This window comes from Biomphalaria glabrata, chromosome 6, assembly GCF_947242115.1.
Source record: "Biomphalaria glabrata chromosome 6, xgBioGlab47.1, whole genome shotgun sequence".
Taxonomy (NCBI): domain Eukaryota; kingdom Metazoa; phylum Mollusca; class Gastropoda; family Planorbidae; genus Biomphalaria; species Biomphalaria glabrata.
This window is the reverse complement of record NC_074716.1, coordinates 28,143,484-28,163,980: the sequence shown is the minus strand read 5'-3', so window position 1 is coordinate 28,163,980 and position 20,497 is coordinate 28,143,484. Positions and strand designations below refer to the sequence as shown.

Genomic DNA, 20,497 nt, shown 5'->3' with positions numbered 1-20,497 from the left:
GGAAAGAATTTATTTTTCAAGAATATAAAAACTGTTGCAGTTGTAGTTCAGATTTGAGTATTAGTCAAGTAAAAATGATATTAACAGAGCTACCCCCCCCCTTAAGTGCTATAAAGATTAACTCAGATGCATTTTTGCCCTGACGTATTGCAATAGATGAAAGTAGCTAGTAGCAGATGGTCTCTGAAAGAGACAGTTGGAGAGCTCTCACGAAGGCGGCGAGACACGCAAGGCTCAGAAGAAAACCTTGTAGAAGACAGGAACAGAAGACGTAAAGAAAACGCTTCGTCTGCATTGCATGTAGGAATTTTCTCAGAGGATTTTTTTTTCTTCTTTCAAAAATCCTTTAAAGAATAAAAAAAAAAAAAGTTTGTTGTAAATTTGATAACCACAGCACCACTCGAGCTTTGTCCATTTCAACCAGGCCCCAGTTCAGACTAAACAGGTCGAATGACTATGCCAAACAGGTTGTCTCGAGCCAAAACAAAATTGTTAAGGCTACTGTCATTGGGAAGCTGGTCTTCTAGTTTTAGTAAAACCCTAGGAGGCAGTAAAATGGGAGCAATGAAATGAATGGTGTCTGTCGGAAAACTAGTCTAATCCCCAACGGAACAACTGAGTCACTGACACTTATATCATAAAAGTGACTTGTAAAAATTTTTGTTTTACATGTTTCAAATGTTCTTTCATAGTTGAAAATAATCTACCGAACTTCCTAGTCCAAATCTCCACGCGGGCACGTTGCCCTGCCTCATCGTGGCGCCCGCGTGGAAACGGCCATAAGAGGAATTGGCTAGGCAAAATGGGTAGCAAAACATGACTCCCGTGGGGATGCCCACGGGTAGACGAGAGTCAACCCATAGCACGGGCGGGGTTGTAAAAAAGTCCCCACGAACACGTCACACATCCATGCGCTGTTCCTCAAAGGGACCGTTACATCAATGGCGGTTCCCACACAGCTAGCTTGGTACAACGAAGGAAAATGACGGTGGCTCCCGGTGCCCTCGGCCTTCGGCCATGTGCAGCCAAGCATGCGTCGGGGCCAAAGGTATTGGAAACAGCAATGTTTTACATAGGCATTGACTCGGGTCCCTCTCAAACAGAACTGTGTTCCCACAGGTTTGTTTTTTTTTACTGTTCGGCTGGACGACCAAACAGGTTTTTTTTCAAACTTAGAGCTCGAAGAGCCTTCGGCTCAGCTCTTAGACATCAACAAGTCCAAACCTCCCGCAGGACAACGAGGATGACAACGGGCAGGGCATGAACCCGGAACCATTGAGTGAAAATTAATTAATAAGGCGAATGCACGGCAAAAAAAAAATTCCGTTGTCACTAATCTCAATGTCAAGGTAAGATAAATGCATCAAAATGGCTGAAGATTCAGGTATGTGATCATATTTGGATTGACAGTGTGATTGAAACTGTGCAGTTTATATAAATCTATGCCTAGAATAAATGGCTAGATCTTTGTGAACGATAAAAGTGCCTTATAATCTACGCTATTTTTTTAGATCTAATAATATTCTAGATTTAGATCCATTATTTTTATATTTTGTTATCAATATGATATATTAATATATTTAGATCTAGATCTATATACTATATTATACTATATATATGAATATCATTATTTAAAATTATTATCATGCGTAGTCGGCATAGACTTAGACTTAGACTTTTTCTTTTCTAATAGTCAATACTGATATAGTCATATAGACTAATCTGTGCATTCACTATAAAATAAAAAGTAAAAAATAAAGAACCATGTTGAGATCTTGCAATCTATGAGTCTATGAGAATGATGAAAAGCTTTTATAAAAATGTCTATATGGTCATCAGTTTACAGTGACCCACACTGCCCACACCTCTACTTCTATAGTATATAAGTAGTATAAGTAACACCAAGTTCATCAAGTAACAACAAGTACCATTAAGGCATTAAATTCGGGTTTCATTGATAAGACAGCATGTCTTAGGAGTTAATCTCCACAACACTTCATAAAATGCATACTTTGTTAAGGGCATCCTAAAAAAAACAACAATGTAAAAAAAAACTTCATAAAAGTTCATAATTACTGTGTTCACCTTGATTTGAACCCAAGACCCCTGAGTTTGTCAACCAAGATCTTCACCACTTAACCACCATGCCCCTTCTGTATTATTGTCATTTATTTTGTATAATTCATTTCATATATATATACTACATCTATACTAGATCATTCTTAATTATTGCTGCAAATAGTTTTTTTTATAATGAAAAATGTATCAAATTTAAAGAAAAAAACTTTCTGGATTCTAGTTGTGAGTCTAATAGTTATTAATAAAAAGACCTACAAATGTGTAAAATCTATTCTTCTATAAAAACAAATAATTAAATTACAGTGAAGTTATTAATTATTACATTTTTGAAGGCTGTTTGTTGGAATCTTTAATTCTACAAATGTATTTTATTTGTTAAATAAATGAAATTTTGCTCTATATAAATTAACTTCTCTTTATTATTATATTATCAACAGATGTTCCTCCATTGGAGGATATGACAGAAGTTCTAAGGAAAGTTGAACACGTTCGTGAAGGTATTTTAGAGAGTGTAGATAAAAGACCAGAAACCAAACCTTCAACAGCAAAAGCACGAGCTAAAGTAAAAAAAAATGTAGCCGCTCATGTAATAAAGCCTTGTGATCAAGATAATTCTTTGAAAAAGGTTTCTTTTTTTACTTTTAAATATTTGATTATAGTGTAATTAATTACAAGTGTTGATGTGAATAATTTTATTAATTAGAGTTAACTATAGTCTAGTCTGTTAATTAATGGACAGAGGATGTCAAATTACCAAAGATTATACATTAGGCTAGCTGTACTTCAAAGAATTTTACCATATATGTCCAGGAAATTCTATTTATAATGTATTAAGATATTCTCTTAGACTTTCAAGGCTGTATAGTATAATAAACAATTGAAACAAAAAAGAAAAATGAATTAATCTACAATAGAATTACTAAAAAAACATAAACATATGATTTCAGCTTTCACATGCTATACTAAATTACAATTTAAGCCAATCTGTAGACCAGTGTTTCACAAACTTTTTCCTTTACAGAATACTTCACACAATCTGAGTATTTAGCGGAACATTTTGCTTATTTTTTAGTGAGGTTATTCATGTGTGGCCTATTTGTTAATTATTCCAGTAGTTGATGGAATACCTATTCAGGCCTTGCGGAACAATAGGCTTCCCAACAACACAATTTTGGAAACACTGCTGTAGACATTGTAAAAATACACAATGTATACTGCAACATACATTAAAATTACATGTTTTTATGTCAACACCACTTCAGATTACTGAGAGATTTGGATTATGTAATATTTCAGACTATCAAGAGTCGACTGAACTTATTTGAACTTTTTTTTTATCAGTAGTCTGCAAACATTGTTGCGCTCAATTGAACTTTATAATTTTAAAATTTATTTCTCAGTCTTCAGAGTCTACTGATGAAATCAAAACCCAAGTCTCTTCCTTAAAATCAGATGTATCAACCTCTCCTAGTACGTCCACACAGCCAGTTAAATCTACACAAAATTCTTCAAATGGAATGTTTGGAGGCATGAAAAAAGGATTTCTTTTTGGCTCAAGTCCCAAATCATCAAATACATCAAAGCCTTCTGAGGTAACTGAGACAGCAGCGAAGGAGAATGCTCAACCTCTTTCACCATCAGATGTGAAAAAGGAGTCAAAAATTCAAAAGGAAGATAATATCCCATACATCTGTCCAAAAACAGGCAAGACTGAATCAGGTTTAACATTAGATGAAGTACAACAAGCCATGTCAGAAACCAAAAGTCTTTTAAACAATCAAGGTGAGAATTATGATTTGTATTTAATCTTTATTGGACAAAAACTACTGAAAGAAATAATGGGGTATCAAGTTTCTTAAAGACATTATAATGTTTTATTTTCCTGCATGTTTGATGAGTGGTATAGTAATATTTAACTCTATAGTATTGAATCTTTTTTTATATTTTATTGTTCCAGTTAACATCATAGTAAACATAGTATAAGATCATTAATATTAATTATTGATATTAATTTAACTCAATATAAATTTATATTAATGATAAACATAATTGAAAAGCTATTTACTGTCTTCATAACATTTATATTCCTATAGATTGGATCAATGATGATCTTCTAAATAAGTTAGAGAAAAATGAGTTTCTGCTAAAAAGATTCGCAGACCCACATTTTATGAATGCCTTGCAAGAGTTCCAGACTAACCCTCAGGCAGCCATGGAGAAATATAAAAGTAATAAGGAAGTGGAGAAATTCCTCATGGAATTTTGTGGATTATTAGGTTCTTTTTTTTTATTAATATTTACTATAATTCCAAAACAATCTAGACAATTTCAATTAGTTAATAAATGTTTAGTTAATAACTTTACCCAACATAAATCTAAGCTCTCTTTTTTACTCAGATATTGTAAATACTAATTATATACTTCAACAATATAGACTCAACAATATCTTACATTTCATTTAATATATCTTTCCAACAGAATTGTTTCTGTTAACCATGTAAACTGTGCATTTATGTTCATCTTTTCTTATATATGTTTTGGAAGTTCCTTGAGAATCAAAGATTATCTTATCCCAAACCTCCTGCAAGATGACTAGGGGAGAGGGGTGGCAGACAGGGTTTGAAGTTAGGACCCTTGAAACAACAGTCCAGACGGCATTCCACCCCACAAAGCAGCCATTCTTGCTCATGCTGAGACATGCCACATCTATTCAATCCATGTCATGAGTGCTAGAAACACTTTGTTCTGATTGCATTGAAGAGAAGGGGGGGGGAGGAGGGGCCTCACTTGTTGTCTCCTCATTTGACTATGTTTTAGCATTTTTACAGCATTAATAAATTATTTTCTTATATCTCATTAAACACTTAGGTGATCATTTTACAAAGATTGGTGACAGTGTATCTAATCTTTCAAGTTCTGAGTCAAGTTATAAGCCTCCTGCACCAGTCACATCAACAATCTCCTCAAAAGTGAAGCCTTCTTCTAAAATTGTGGAGCTGCCTAGCAACAACACCAAAACTACAGAAGCTAAAAAATCTCCTAAAATTGTAGAATTGACATTACCTGAGAAAGACTCAGGCAATAATTTAGGCTCTCAAGCCACACCAAAATCTGATATTTTGGAATTAGATCTTGGATCAGTCCCTGGTGTTAAAAACGAGATTCCAAAAATTGAACCCATTGACGATAAACAAATCAAAGAATTGTTAAATGATTCAAAGGTTATGGAAGTACTTCTAGATCCTGAAGTCATGAATTTAGTGAAAACTTTAAAAAGTGATCCTGACAAAGCACATAGGTAATTTCCTAGTATTTTGTTCATTTTAGATTGAATTTGTTTGTTACTTGTAATGCTTTTCCCAATAAGAGGGAGGGTTAATTGAGCTAATCCTTGTGAAATTAAATTTTTATATCCTATTTTAATGTCATATCAATTAATCCTTTTGGACTCAAGGGTTAACATTGGCAGTATATTCAGAAATGAAAAGAAACAAACAAGATTGCTGGGTTAAAAAAATATATATTTTCTTTTTTGGATTGATTCCTTATTAACTCATTCAGTGCATATTATTTTGATTGAAAAAATGGAGCTTTCTGGAACAGACTAAATTTTAAAAACTAAAATTTGCAGAGGGGTATTGCTATTACCACTAACCCTAACTTTTTTATTTTATTATATAACCAAACATAGTTGATTAATAGCTACAAAAGTATAATAAATAAAATAAGTTATTTAAGAAAATATTTTTTTTAATACATTTAAACTGAGTATGAAAAAACAAGTATAGAAAAAAAATTAATTAAAAAAATCAATGTACTGTAAGATTTAACCTTATAATTCTACATTTAAGATTTTAAAATGCAATAAAAAAAAACTGTATTATTTAAATTTGGGTCCCATGATCTAAACTAAAAAAAGTGGAACCACTAAACAACATCTTGGTCCTGCATCCAATATACAACCAAAACAAAGAACAATCACTCTCACATCCAGAAAATAAAAAAATAAAGAGAGAAATTAGAAATTAAACATTATAAAAATAAAAAGTAAAAAAAAATCCTCTTTTAGACCTTGTGGTCTATAGGGCAGATGATGTAAAGGACATCTGTTTCTGTAGCCTACTATTAATGAGGGTGTCATGTGGCCAGCTCAACCGCTTTTACTTTTCCTCAATTAATGTCAGGTACCCATTAGAGCTGGGTGGACTCAGAGGTGCCTAAAGATCCCTAAAATAAAAATCCCAGTCTTCACCAGGATTCAAAACCAGGATCCCTGTTCGGAAACCAAGCACTTTATCGCTCAGCCTCCGCACATCCATTATAACAATACTAAGAATACTGCCACACTGAAAGAGTTATTGACTAAAATAAACTTGTGCTTATGTTAAATTTAAATGAGATGTATTTATCCAAGTATTCTCAAAGTATACTCATCTTATTTAAATGGAAGCATCTGAACAAAAAGCTGTTAACATTTTGCTGAGAAAAAAAAAAGGTCTTTAAGCTCATTAGACCTAGTTTTATATGATAATGATGTCTTAAGTTGTCCTACAATCTTACCTTTTATTGCCATTGGGTCGAAATGGAAGAGTACAAAATATAATCTTTTTTTTTTTTCACATTTATTTTACAGTATAGTTGAAAAGGCAGATGAAAGACTTCGTGACAAAATTACTTTTCTTGTGAGCAAGAGACTGTTGGACTTTCAAGTTCAGTAAGACACTTGAGTAGGTTTGAATTAATCTCAATGAGATAAAGAGAGCTCTGTTTGTCAACTTGAACTAAGAACAAGCTGATGCAATACTTCTTGTGATGTTTAGTTAACCAAACAACAATTGTATCATTTTTAAAGCACTGATAAACCATATACTGTCATAGCTATCAAATATTGAAATTAATTCATTCCTGTTCTTTGATTTGAATGCTCTGCAGCCTTCATCTCATGTAGAATCTCTTAAGAATTTGGAATGTTTAAAAAGTATTTAAGACTAAGACTGCTTTATTGATCCTTATGGAAATTAGTTGTGATTACAAGGACTCATCTCATATAAAGACAATGCAACAGAAACATACACATAGAACAGACACAACATAGAGTTCATTCAGCGACTACACACACCATCTTTGTCCTTTTCATGTTTCTTGATCAACGAAAAGCGTTGATATAGTCTGACTGAGTAAGGTACAAACTAGTTTTTGTATCGCTCTGTTATTGTCTTGATTGACAGTAGTCGCCCATTTCACGACGACTTGACGTAGTTATGGTGGAGCAGGTGGCTGTTGTCTTCCAAGATTTTTCCAATTTTTCTTAGACATTTATGTTCAAAAAGTGGTAATGTTGTGCATGTGATTTTTTATGCCCTTTTTATGTTTTCTAGTCGGCGCAACAGTTTAGATGAAGCGTTGCCTTGTCAACAAGTTATTCCGTATGTTAGCAGATTTTGCATAATCGCGACGTAAAAATTTTCTAGCATCTTCTTATTTCATTCTTGTTAGAAACAGTGTCTAGAATACATTAATGTTTATTATGGTTTAGTTTAGTTCTTGAGAAAATCTGTAACTACTTTTTATCTCATTAGAATCAGAATTGAATAAAAATAACTATTTCTCATCTCTTTTATATAGTGACATTTAAAGTTTTATTACACTATAATGGCTTGTTAACCTTTTGATTATAGAGTAATATTTGTAGTCTGATATTTGAAGATCTTTAATATAATTATTTATAAATTCCTAAATCACTTGGACTTCCTTTTGCCATAGTTTTAACATTTTTTTATTGTGCTTTCTTCTTTATACCTGCTGGTCTATGGTGGTCCATTCTTAAAAAATATTTCACATTCATCAATTTTACACTGTACCCAGTTTGTTTAATTGTCTACATTAAGGAAATCATTTCATTGTTGTTGGTTTTTTTTTTTTAATTATTTTTTCATTTCCAGTCCTCGCAACAGATATGACATTAAGTTTCAATAACCAGTTATAGAAGGAAAAAAAAAATTTTTTTGATCTTTGTCAAAAGATTGCAAGTAGAAATATATTTAAAAATATAAATTTGTAGAGACATTTGCCATTTCTGAAAAACGTGCTTTCAAATTTTTTAATTTTAAAGCGAGGTGTGCTTATTGTACATGCATACATATAATTTTTTTGTTTTCAAAAGGAAGTTTGTGTACATCTATAAAAGCCATGGGTGGTATCTATAACAGTTTGTGTCTAAATGTAATGTGAGAGCATGACTAACTCACAGGTGCTTCTTACAAGTTTGTCTGTTACACAAATCTCTTTATTCATTTTTTTTTTTAATTAATAAGTGAAGTGATTGATAAGAAATATTTTTAAAATATATATAATGTTATCAATATTTGTTTATCTGTTATGATAATTTTTTTAAGATGTCATTCTTAGCTGTCATGCATTCAGGTGTCAGTAAGAAGACAGCTTTAGATTTAATCTGCACCACACTTCCTTTACAGTCATTGTCAGACTCTCCAAACATTGTACTTCATTTACAAACTTCCACCTGCCAAATGTTGACCTATATTGACAGATTGACTATCCTTCAAGTTTTAATACAGTTTTTCTACAGAAAGTTTTCTTACACCCAATCGTTGCAGCAGAAGCTTAAAAAGTCTAAACCCAAAGGAAGGCTATTAATATATGATTAACATAAAATATAAAGAGATTTGATGAATTAAAACAAAGTAAACAAACAATATTATAACAATGCTTTAAATGGCAGTGTTAATGTCATTACCACTCATTTCATTCATTTATAATATATATATATATATATCAATCCAGTTGCATGCGTAGCTGATCTATGATTTGCCTTTTTATTATAATAATGTTTAGTATTTATTTTCCAGCAAGATTGTAAATGTGTGCATCTGAATAATGAAAAGTTTAATTAAAAATCATGTTTATTTGAAATATTTCTTTGGTCACATTTTAATTGCCAGTAATTTAGTCCTTTCACCGGCATTTCAAAATCAGTTTTTGTTGGTTTTAATCAAATTGTTAAATCATTGGAGGATAATTCAAATGGTGTGTTTTTCTTGTAATTATCGGGGCAAGAGTAGTTTGACCATGTTTACTACCGTATAGCAGAATGCTCATTTAACAGGTCATCAGACAAAGGCTTTGTAATTTTTACTCTGGCAGAAGAAAAATGCTATAGAGAAGAAAAGCAAGGCCAATGACACTAGCTGCAGCTGGAATAACCTGCCAAGTGTGTAGCCGAACATTCCGGGCTAATATAGGTCTCACCAGCCACATGAGGAGGCATAAAACCCCAGTGCAAAGCCCTCAGTCCCCTGGATGACAAAGTGGTCATCATCGAACCACGATGGACGAACTATATAATTTTTACTCAGCCGTGACATGGTGCCCATTGCCTTGGCTATCCTGTTGTTGATCTAGTAGCACAGTGATGCCCAAAATACGGCCCGCGGGCCACATACGGCCCGCGACGTGGTTCTATCCGGCCCGCTGAAACATCGGCACAAAGTGTAGAAAATCAACTTATACAAAAAAAAGTCTTAAAAATATCTTTCCCTAGGTAGGATAAATGGATTGGTACCGTCAGTAAGCCAACGTTTTTATCTATAAACAAAGAGAAGCTCTTAATGAACATAACATTCAACAGCTTTATGAAACCAAACTCATTAATAAATAAGCCGGCATTCTTGGTTTGAGACGTGATTGTCAGATTACACCAAGAGTGGAGAACTGAGGAGAATATTTACCAAAAAGAGATAAAAATGAGTCGGCCGTTAGGCGATTTTCTGTTGCCGCTAACTGACAAATCTGATACCTCTCAAAATCTTGGTATTTATTCGTGATAAAAACAACAGTTTTGAAATGAGAGATGTCGTAGCTATTAAGAGCATGCATGGGACCACCAGTGGCGAAGTATTGTCAAAGAAGTCTCAACCATCACAGAGAATCTTTTCCCTTTGAGAAATTAGTGAGAGTGACTTCTAATGGTGCCACAAGTATGGTTGAAGGCAACAGCTATTAGAAGTCAAGTGGAACCGAGCCTCTGTAGTTTCGTTGAATTATTCACCAACAAAATCTATGCTAATTCTGGACCAGCTGATGATGATCCTGTTCAGATTGAACAGTATTCGTCGTTTCTAAAAAAAAATCCATCAACGACCAATGTGTTAAGTACGCAGACAGAGCTGCAACTGAAACTGGTTGACTTACAAAAATAAGAATCCTTCCTTGACAAATTTCAAGTGATTCATGCCACTGATTTCTTCTCCGTGTTGCTTGCATAAACTTGTCTAAATCTCCGATAACAAACGTTAACGATGATCACACTAATTACAAGCAATTTATTTATGAGGACAAAAACCTTTTCAGTGATGAATCGTGCGAAACTCTGTCACGTAATCGTCTCACGGACGAACGTCTATACATCCCGGATTTAGGGTTCCATCTTGGCGTCTCATAATGCAGCCGGATAATTAAAAGTAGTTTAGAATAAATTTCTCATGAATTAATGTAAATACTAGATTCACGGGTTTCTATTAGAAATGTTTTTTTTTTTTTTTGTCTATTGTTTGTCTATTTGCTACCTTTTTTTTTGTTGATGTGGCCCGCGGCACGAGTGTCGGAAATTAAAATGGCCCGCCGGCAAAATAAGGTTGAGCATCACTGTAGTAGCACATCGTTGGGAATGATGGAGTCAAGGTAACAAACAAAATCAACAATTTCCAGGGGTTGGCCATTAATGGTCACTGTAGGTGCAGAGCTTGTGTTCTGAACTAGTATTTTGGTCCTTCTTTGACTAATATTTAGGCCTAAGCCAAACTTCTGTCATGCAGCAGGTAGTTTGTAAACCAGGGTTTGAAGCTGAGTAGAAGATTTCGCAACAATAGCTCCATTATCGGCGTAGAAGATTTCCCTGATTAGTAACTTAAGTATTTTGCCTAAATCTGGATACATTGAAAAGTTTTCCAGAGGATCTTGTTTAGAGAAATACACCTTCTTTGATGTCGTTGTAAGCATAATGCAGTAGGCAGGAAAATATTATGCCAAACAAAGTAGGTGCGATCACACATTCCTGTTTGACAACGCTGCTGACTTCAAAAGCTGTTGATTGGGCTTCATTAAATTTCACTGTACATTTTGTTTCCTCATGAAAACACCCAATGAACTTTAGTAGTTTAAGAGGGCATCCAATTTTTCTGGAGATTTTGAAAAGCCCACTTCTGATAATCATTTCAAAGGCTTTGGTCAGATCAATAAATACGTATATGAGTCTGTCTGTCTCTCGGAATTTCTCCCTCACTAGTCGTTGAGAGGATATCATTTCTATGGTGGATCTGCCACTCCTGAATCCACACTGAGACTCTGGGTAGACTCAAGAAACTATCACTTGCAGCCTGGACAGTGTCATCTAGCAAATATTTTTGCAAACTATGCCGAGGGAAGCCCTTGGCGGTAAATTTGCGAGTGTCCGGCTGCCCACATGTCAACACTCGCCTCTCTTTTATACTGACCGAGTCCAATGGGATGAAAAACCATCGCAATTTGGGGTCGGGTGAATGCATTAGTTTGCCACTGAGCAGTAGTATTACTAGTCTTCCCGCCTACGGGTCTACAAAACCGGATTTTCAGTCAGGGTTTACTCCCTTAGCCTTAGACCTTACAGGGACACACACAAGGCAGTGCAGCTACCTATAGCTTGGGGTTTAGTTTTTGGACAGAGGGGAGTGTCCTTACGCCGACCGGCCATTAAAATTATTCATTTTGGGACCAAACCTCCTCCGAGACCCTTGCAATAGTTTGAGCTTCACATCCTCAGTTTCCGTCTGTTATCACAAGGAGGTACTGCATAGGACTTGCTGTGTAGAGGCTATATATTTACTTGCAAGGGAGACTGATTGCTTCCCTTTCACAAATGCTAGCCAGCGGTAGCTAGACTCTTCACCCAGCCTTTAGATAGGCATTCTAGACGTATACAAAGGAAAGTAAATATATGTGGACCTACGAAGGAAAAAAGAAAGGGTATATTTTAATGTTTATTCATTAAAATAAAACAACATTAGGCCTAAATGTATTCAATTATGACTTTAAATAATTTTATAAGAAGCAAAATACAGCCTTATTCCAATCTATGTAATAGGGCTAAATAGGCCTATTTCTAAGGGCCCCACAAAAAGCTATGAAATACTTATTTAAATACTGAATTACGAAGCCGAAGAAAAGCTTGTAATGTGAAATCACTTTTTTAGGGGTTGGTGACGCTAGAAAAGCGTACCTAGAATTCTCAGTCCAAAAGCATGTGTTTAACTGAAAAGCAGTTTAGTCAGATAATGGCGGAGAGTTGGGGGGGGGAGATGCTCGAATTTACGGGCCGTTCCAAGTTATAAAAGGGCGGCACCTGAGTTCACGTAAAAGGGAGGGACTCCATGGCATATATATATATATAGGCTATATAGCCTGGGACCATGGGCGCCCGCAGGGGGGTGCAAGGGGTGCACTTGCCCCCCCCCCTTGATTCTGGGCAGTCAAACTCTTGTTTGCAACATCAGATCAATCAAAATCTAATTAACAACTGAAAAAGTAGTGCTTTCACTGGTGACTGAAGTAGTTGTAGTAGACTAGCCTATGCTTATCAGGCATTGATGGCTGACCATGTACGTGCACCCCTCTGAATTCTGAGTAGCCAAATTTTTACACCTTCAAATCAATTAACTTCTGCTAGGAAGCAACGTAACGTGTAGTGTTTCCACTGAAATAAAGGTAATATTAGTGTAATCAAGTAGAATAGGCTCATCTGTAGTTCATGTCCGACCATGTGCGCTTTATTATAGGCTTGGCTTGCAATTCAATATTCTATAGCATGTTAGTTGTGACGATTTGTTTTCACTTGCACACTATTATAGTTATCATTATATTTAGTAAAGGACGAATCCTTGCCAGCTATCTTACGATTAGATATATGTGAAAGTTTCTTTGAACAAGATTGAGGAGTGCAGTTATCTTGGTAAATGTATTTACGTCTTGCGGAGTTGCGGTCAGGTTTAGCGCTTAATAAAATAGCAGGTTAAACACGTCCGCCAGTGTACGATTGAAGAGATATAAGAAAGTTCTTCCCATGCCGAGTCAAAACGTTGATGTGTATCGACGGAGCACTGGCGGCAGCATGGATCAACTGCGTTTTCTTGGTATTTCGGTAATGAAAATGCAGATATCTCTGGCAGTGGATGTGTTTGAGCGTTGGATTTGTTGATGGCGATTGTACTCGATAAGAATTCAATGGTTTTGTCCCTGTTGATCAGAGAGACGCAGTATCTAACGTCATTGTCAGTGAATACATTATGTACAGTCTAGACATGGACAAACTACTCGGCCAAGGCTACGATGGCTGCCCCCTTGATGGGTAGCATTCAAAACTGTGTTCAGGCTAGTATTCGAGAAAAATATCCAAAAGCAGACCTTGTCCGTTGTGCGTCCCACAGACTTAAGTGACCTGAATGACGTTTCAGATATACGTCATGCTTGTTGGTGTTTCTTCCGTAACAGTCCCTAGCCAGTCCCAAGCGAGAGCGTTGGTGCTAAATTTACCTCTTTTGTGTGAGACACGATGGAAAGAGAAACACGAAATAATTCGCACTTTAAGTCACAACTTTGAGAAGATCTTTGACTTTTTTTAAAATAACGATTGTAAGTGAAACCAGACAATCTGCAATAATCTGCATATGTGTAATCAGTGCCTGCTTCTCGTGTGTTTCTGATTCGTCTTTTAATTGTCGTCAATTATTCACCCGTTCTTGAACCAGCTTCCGTGATGTTGCAGTCTGTCCATCTTAGCACAAGCGGCCGCTCAACAGCACATCAGCAGTCACATTAATGACATAATCAAAAACCAACTTGTCTATGTTGAGGAACATTCAGGGATGGCATCCTGAGTAAGGTGACACTGCTGGCAGAAAAAATTGGTAATGAGTTGATGCTGCCGAGACTTTGCAGTCGACAGATACACCGAGCAAAAACAACATGTTTGCATTTTGGGATTATTACAGAACACGACTTTACATTCCGTATCTTGATTCGTTAGTTTCTTCATTAACGTCTCACTTTTCAAGCAATACTAATGCTCAGTTCAACCTGCTTTGCCTTCACCCTAAAACGATTCAAGAATTGCAACAGAATAATATCAGAACTGCCAGATAAGCGTTCATCGCCGGCTTGTCCATCGCGACAAGAAGCAATTCAGTAGTAAATTTATTGACAGTTTTGGCAGCGTTTGCATTTTTTGTTTGATCGACCGTTGGGATGCACGGGCCGCATCAGTACATAGTTTTTTCAAGTTAGGTTGTTTTTTTATTTCATGAAACAAGTATTTACAGTGAACGTAATATCACATAGGTAGGGGGGGAGTCAATTCTTTTCTTTAATATTCTCTGTAATAAAAAAAGTTGAAGATATGACTGAGTTATATTTGGCAAAAAATCCTGCGGGCGCCCATGCCTGAAACCAAATCAACTGGCGTGGCCGGTGGGTAATTGCTAGTTCGCCATTAATATTGTAATAACTTAAGGGAGGCAACTCAACGAGGCACATATATCTTTATTTACACGACATCACAAGTTCACAAGACATCATCTTTCTTAGGCACAGTCTTTTCACTTCGGCTCTCAACTTGGGCGGAAATCGTTCTCCTCTCTCTTCCTAATGTTGACATCCTTTTCAGTCTAGTTTATCACAGTGCGCACCTTCTAGCTTAGATGGCGGTGCGCATGGCATAGTTATAACATTGCCCCCTTCTTAGAGCTTTTCGTCCCGAAAAGAAACAGTGCAGTGGAGCTTTGACAGTTCAGGTGGAGGTCGATCGGTGGGAACCACAGACGTTAGGGTGCCTGTTGCCCACAAAGCCATCTGCACAGTTTCCCGTGGTCGTCGCTTCCTCTTCTTCCAGTTGGCAAGTCTACGCTTGAGGCGATATCGTGGTCGCTGCTTCGACCTCATGACGATAGTCGCTGATGCCAGCCAGCTGACACATGGAGAGTTAGTGGAGGTCAGGGTTGCCATCCACGTAACACAGATGGATGTTGTGGCGATCACCGTAGATTCCAGGGTTGTTGTTCTAGGACGCTGAGTCAGCGGATCTTTTCCATGGACGTGTCGTGACACAGTTGTAGGCCCACAGCTAGCCATGGTGTCAAGCACATAGTCTTTCTCAGCTTCATCTGTAAGGTATGCCCATGAAGCATCCTTGTAATGTTCATCCACCACTACATCAGGTTTTGCTGGGATTAAAACACCACCGTTCCAGTCACTTTCACTGATGTGGGCAGAAGTACACATTTCTGTCAAGTTCAGGTCTTGTAGCTGGGTATCTTGGCATGGGCACTGTCCCCGCAGGACGCCGCATATACAGTTCAAGTCAATCGCCTGGATGCAGTTGCCAAGTATGGAGTTCTTTCTTATGCCGCTGCCAAAGTCAAATTCGTTGTTTCTGCCTCGGCCATTGTTGGGGCCCGTATTCGCAATTTCACCCGACGACATCCAAGGCAAGGAATCAGAAACGGTCTTGATGCTTTCATGGTTTGAGTTCTCATCAAAGGTACTGACAGATAAACAGAGGTCTTTAAGGTCCACAGCAGCCAGCTTGGACGCAGACCCAACGTTGTCTTGATCTGTCCGGCTCGTTGCAGGTATACCAGGAACAAAAGTTTCAGGCTCATAACAGACTTCTCCAGTTTCTTCATTTGTTTCTTTTCTTTCAATTTTGTATATCCTATTGATATCGCCGCAGCAATCGTTGTCACATTTCTCGCCATGAAAGTCATCCCCGCCAGACTTGCCCACAACACAGTCACAGACAGCGCTCCAATCCCCAGCGCCTTCATCACCACTGTTTGTGCAGCCACAGTCCTGACCAGGCAACTGCTCCTTCCCTAACGAGTTTATTCCTCCTTTTGCTAGCGACACAATTTTATCACTTTGGTCTATTTGGCCTTCTACTTGCAATACACTTTCATCAACTTTGTTCAACATTATGTTCCTGCTCATGTTCAGTTGTTTATCAAACGCATCCACAAAGTCCTGGATCTTGCCAATGAACTCAACAATCCCAAGTTCAATTTCAAATGTGTAGGTCTCCGGATCTTCTTCTTCATTGATCAGAGCTTGCCTCAGACGAGCCGTGAGCGTTTCCCTGCTTAGCTGCTACCGAGAGATTTTAAACCTCGGTCCCGAAGCTCTTGTCTTATCTCTTTAATTGAGAGCTGATGTAATAGCTTCAAATATCATAATATGTCATTGTAATCAAAGCCTACCTCCTCTCGTTGAGTTGCCTATAATCCCACTTCTGACACTAATTGTAATAAATTAAGGGAGGCAACTCAACGAGGCACATATATCTTTATTTACACATCACAAGTTCACAAGACATCATCTTTCTTAGGCACAGTCTTTTCACTTCGGCTCTCAACTTGGGCGGAAATCGTTCTCCTCTCTCTTCCTAATGTTGACATCCTTTTCAGTCTAGTTTATCACAGTGCGCACCTTCTAGCTTAGATGGCGGTGCGCATGGCATAGTTATAACAATATCAATATAAGTATCTCTTTTTGTCATTGATTAGATAGATCAATATCAAAGAGAGACAAGTATATTTTTTTATCGCATTCAGCTTGCCCCTTTTCTTTCTGCACCCTCACTATAAAAAAAAAAAAATTAAAAAATTAAAGGGACAATACTATTACAAAATATTTTCTTTCCCATTTTTCTTTTCACCTCCCCTAAAAATTAAAATGTCTTCAGCTTTTGCAAGGGAAAAAACCCTGGTTGTCTTATCTACCGGAAACGACTGATCTCTCTTTGAACGAAAAAACAATTTTACCTAGGCCACTACTGGTAAGAATAAATTATTTTTTTCTGTTAATTTATCTCTATAAATTTAATCAGATGAATAAATAGTTTAATGCTTAAAATTAATATTTATAGCTCTTATTTGATGTGACTCTAGATTAAATGGTGCTTTTGTCAGAATGTAGGCTAAATCTATGATTTTTATATATTTTAGTTTCTACGGGTCTACGGCACATGGCACTTTGAGTACCCCGCCATCACTTGTGTATCGAGTGTAGCAAGCGAAAAGGGGAAAAAAAAAACAGCCCGCGAGATCCGCCAAGCCACTTACCTTGCAACTGTAGAATGCCTCAGAATCAAATACCGGCTGCCATGGATAGGCATTTAGATGTATTACATTGTCATGCGGGTAAGCAAAGTACTAAAAGTTTTATAATTATAGATCTAGATCTAGATCTATAAATAATTATAATCTCCCTAGTAAATTGATACAGAATTAGAATAGTCTCAGTCTGATTCTGTGACAGTCTCAGTCTGTCACTCTTAGAGTGTGTGTGTCAGTTTTTTCTAATCTAGAATCTAGACTAGAAATGTTAAATCATGAAATACAAATAGATCTAGAATCTAGAGAGTAGAGTAGATTGATTATATTTTATATGTGTTACTCAGTGTTTCTCCAGTACTGGTGACAAATACTGTACTTTCAAATAGGTATTGGTTCACTTAAGAGTCTATAACTCAAACAATTATAATTAAAATATCACAATTTTCTATTTGTTGTACTTAGAAATGGTTAATGTATAAATTGTGATATTTTGAGCTTGAAAGGGGTCTAGTGATAGTCTAGTGGATTTTTAAAATTGTAGAAAATGTGTGAAATAGTGCACAAAATGGCATCTATTTTAATGTAACAAAGAACACATTGGTTAAGTTGAAATAATATTAAAGCAAGGATTATTGAACAGACATTTTTGTTGAATAGGTTAACAATATCATGTTATTGCATTGTCTGTATCTGTTTATTTTATATTTACTTTGGTATTAATTACTAAGATGTCACCATAAAAAATGTGTCACAGGTGCATCGCATGGTGTCCCACTAAACTTGGAATTTTAAACCTCTTTCAATTGTAAACAAAGTAAAAGCATTCTGCTTCCTAGTGTGTCTCTGTTACTAAAAGCATCAATAATAATTACACAGTGTAATTTTTCTTTAAAACTGTAAAAATTTATATATTTTAGTAAAATAGGTCTTGGTGTCCCAGGTGAAGCACCTCAAACGCGCTTGACAAAAAGGACAATATTTTTTTAAACAAAGTTATTAATGTGAAGGGAATTACTTAATGGTATCTGATACTGCTTAGTACACAATTAATGCCATTTTCTAGGGAAAAGGCTACATAGTAATTAACAGGAGACATAAAAAGACATGGTGTCCCACATTTTTTCACTGTAGCACCTGTAACACCGCATGTTGAATCATATCAGAAAATCTCAGAGATCTAGATATAAGTAGTTTTCTCACAAAAGTTTTGAATTATTATAAGAATTAAGCTTATTATTCTCAAGTTTGATCTAGAATATACAGAATACTATTTTTTAATCCAAGTTAATGTAAGCCTCATTGTTTTATCATTGTTTCTGGTACTTCACGGGACACTGAACAAGTCTTGATCTAGATAAAGGTCTAGTGTAGATTTAAATCTACTCTATATTTCAATTAATATGTAAATCTAGTTTTCAATTTTGTTCTTGATGCATTGAAAGTCAGAAAACTGCACATTTTAGTCTATGATTAGGTCCTGTTTGATGCAGCTATGTCAACTATATTTTTAAAGGATTATTGAAAACACACACACAAAGACCCAGTACATTGTACATTCTTTTGTGGTTAAAGAAAACTATTTTGTGAATCACTAATAAAAGAATATTTGGTAATGTATTTACAGACTTTTAAGTTGTATTTCAGCATGTATTAACAAAAAAACTATACTACTATATATATTTCATATTGGTGTCCCGTTGTAACACCCGCAACATCTTGTGATATAATAGTCATGTTATCATGCTTGAATTATTGTTGAGATATCGCAGCAAATAATAGCCTATATATATAGCTATAATGCAAGTATAGCATTTAAGTTCTATTTTCTTATAAAAATCTTAATAAAAAACTTTTACCAGTAGTGTTACAGGTGCTACGGTGTCCCATTTTTTAAATTGTGCGCACACATAATGTAAGTGCTCAGAAACTTCTATTTCTCTAGCTGCTTAATAAAATAGAAATATTCAAATTATGCTAAAAAAAAAGCAAACAAATTAACAGTTAGCTGTACTTTAATCATCAATGGTGTCCTAGTGATGCACCTGAAATGCAAAAGTGGTTACCAGCACTGCTGAGGAAATGTACATATTACAATTCATTTTCTATTGATAAATTCTTTTTAAAAAGTAGAATGGCTGAAGTAATGAATACGCTTAAAATGAAACCAAAAACTTCCACTTTAATTTTTAGCCTAATGTGACACTTTTTAATTTTTAGCCTAATGTGACACTTTTTGATATCAGTACTGGAGAAACACTCACATAATATATATCTAGATCTAGTCACTTGTCAGATTATAGATAAATCTATTATAATTATTATAAAATAGATCTATATAAAGTATAATATATTTTTTATATATATAATATTAATATATAGATCAATTTAATAGTTTTAATTTCAGTTTTAATTACCATTGTCTTTAGAAGTGCTTAAATATGCTGTTAACAACTTTATTTTGCTCTTTAAATTGTTAATACAGAAGATGTTTCATAGATACTATCTAGATATTAATATAGTGTTGTATTGTATGAAAGATTCAGGAAGAATGAATGACATGCAATCAAGGTTACAATGACTACTAAGTTACATGTGACTAGATCTTAATCTATAAGCTGCTGTCCACTGCTGAAACATTTCATTGTGATGATTATGGGAAAAAATTTGTTAGAGATGTAGTTAAATGAAATCATTTTTATGCCTAAAATATTGGACACAATTTATCCTGTTCATAATGCCTAAAACTAAAGGCAATTTATATAAGGTAAAGATAGACACATAGAAATTGAAAAAGCAAGGATACAAAAACTAGAACGTCAATTGGCATGACAATAAACAAATTCTGTTTTAAAAAGTTATATATAATAGGTTGTTTTCTGATTTAAATTCTTGTTGTCAACTAATTGACTTAAGTCCCTTCCAGATAAAGAAAAAATTCAAATAGATTCTCCAGTGAGAGGCTTTTTTTTTTTTCACTAAGGACAATCGGGAAGAAAATGTTGGGCATGGAGTTCTTTGTTTGCATTAATGATAAAGTAATGTAAAAAAAAATTACACTTGTATCGTCTGAAAAATATATATTATTATATTAAATACATTGCAAGGCTAGTATTACTTTTTTAAAATATAATTAGTAGGAATTATTTGATAATTGAAAATTGAACATAGACATACAAATGTATTTTGAATTTAAAGATATGCTGGTCATTTTATTTATCTACATTTTATTTATAAAATATAGTTCTAGATAAAAATAAGAT

At 35.2% G+C, this 20,497-nt stretch overlaps 2 protein-coding genes across 4 annotated transcripts in view; both read left to right on the top strand.

Moving 5' to 3' along the window:
• Window positions 1-1,056: 1,056 nt before the first annotated feature.
• On the top strand, window positions 1,057-9,012 carry LOC106061145 (uncharacterized). Of its 3 annotated transcripts, none has more exons than XM_056032179.1 (6): window positions 1,057-1,349; window positions 2,517-2,704; window positions 3,480-3,861; window positions 4,173-4,355; window positions 4,948-5,377; window positions 6,713-9,012. In XM_056032179.1, the coding sequence occupies exons 2-6, from the start codon at window positions 2,537-2,539 to the stop codon at window positions 6,795-6,797; spliced, it is 1,248 nt and encodes a 415-aa protein (XP_055888154.1). In that variant the 5' UTR covers window positions 1,057-1,349; window positions 2,517-2,536; the 3' UTR covers window positions 6,798-9,012. The 3 variants fall into 3 exon arrangements, with proteins under 3 accessions (XP_055888154.1, XP_055888153.1, XP_055888155.1); XM_056032178.1 differs by having other exon boundaries at window positions 1,057-1,384; XM_056032180.1 differs by lacking the exon at window positions 1,057-1,349 and adding an exon at window positions 1,404-1,482.
• Window positions 9,013-16,940: 7,928 nt separating this feature from the next.
• Window positions 16,941-20,497, top strand: part of LOC106061144 (methylosome protein 50-like) — a 30,230-nt gene continuing 26,673 nt past the window's right edge. Inside the window, exons 1-2 of the mRNA XM_013219218.2 lie at window positions 16,941-16,957; window positions 17,127-17,321. Of these exons, the coding sequence (XP_013074672.2) occupies window positions 17,258-17,321 (64 nt within the window). The 5' untranslated portion in view covers window positions 16,941-16,957; window positions 17,127-17,257. The remainder of the gene's footprint in view (window positions 16,958-17,126; window positions 17,322-20,497) is intronic.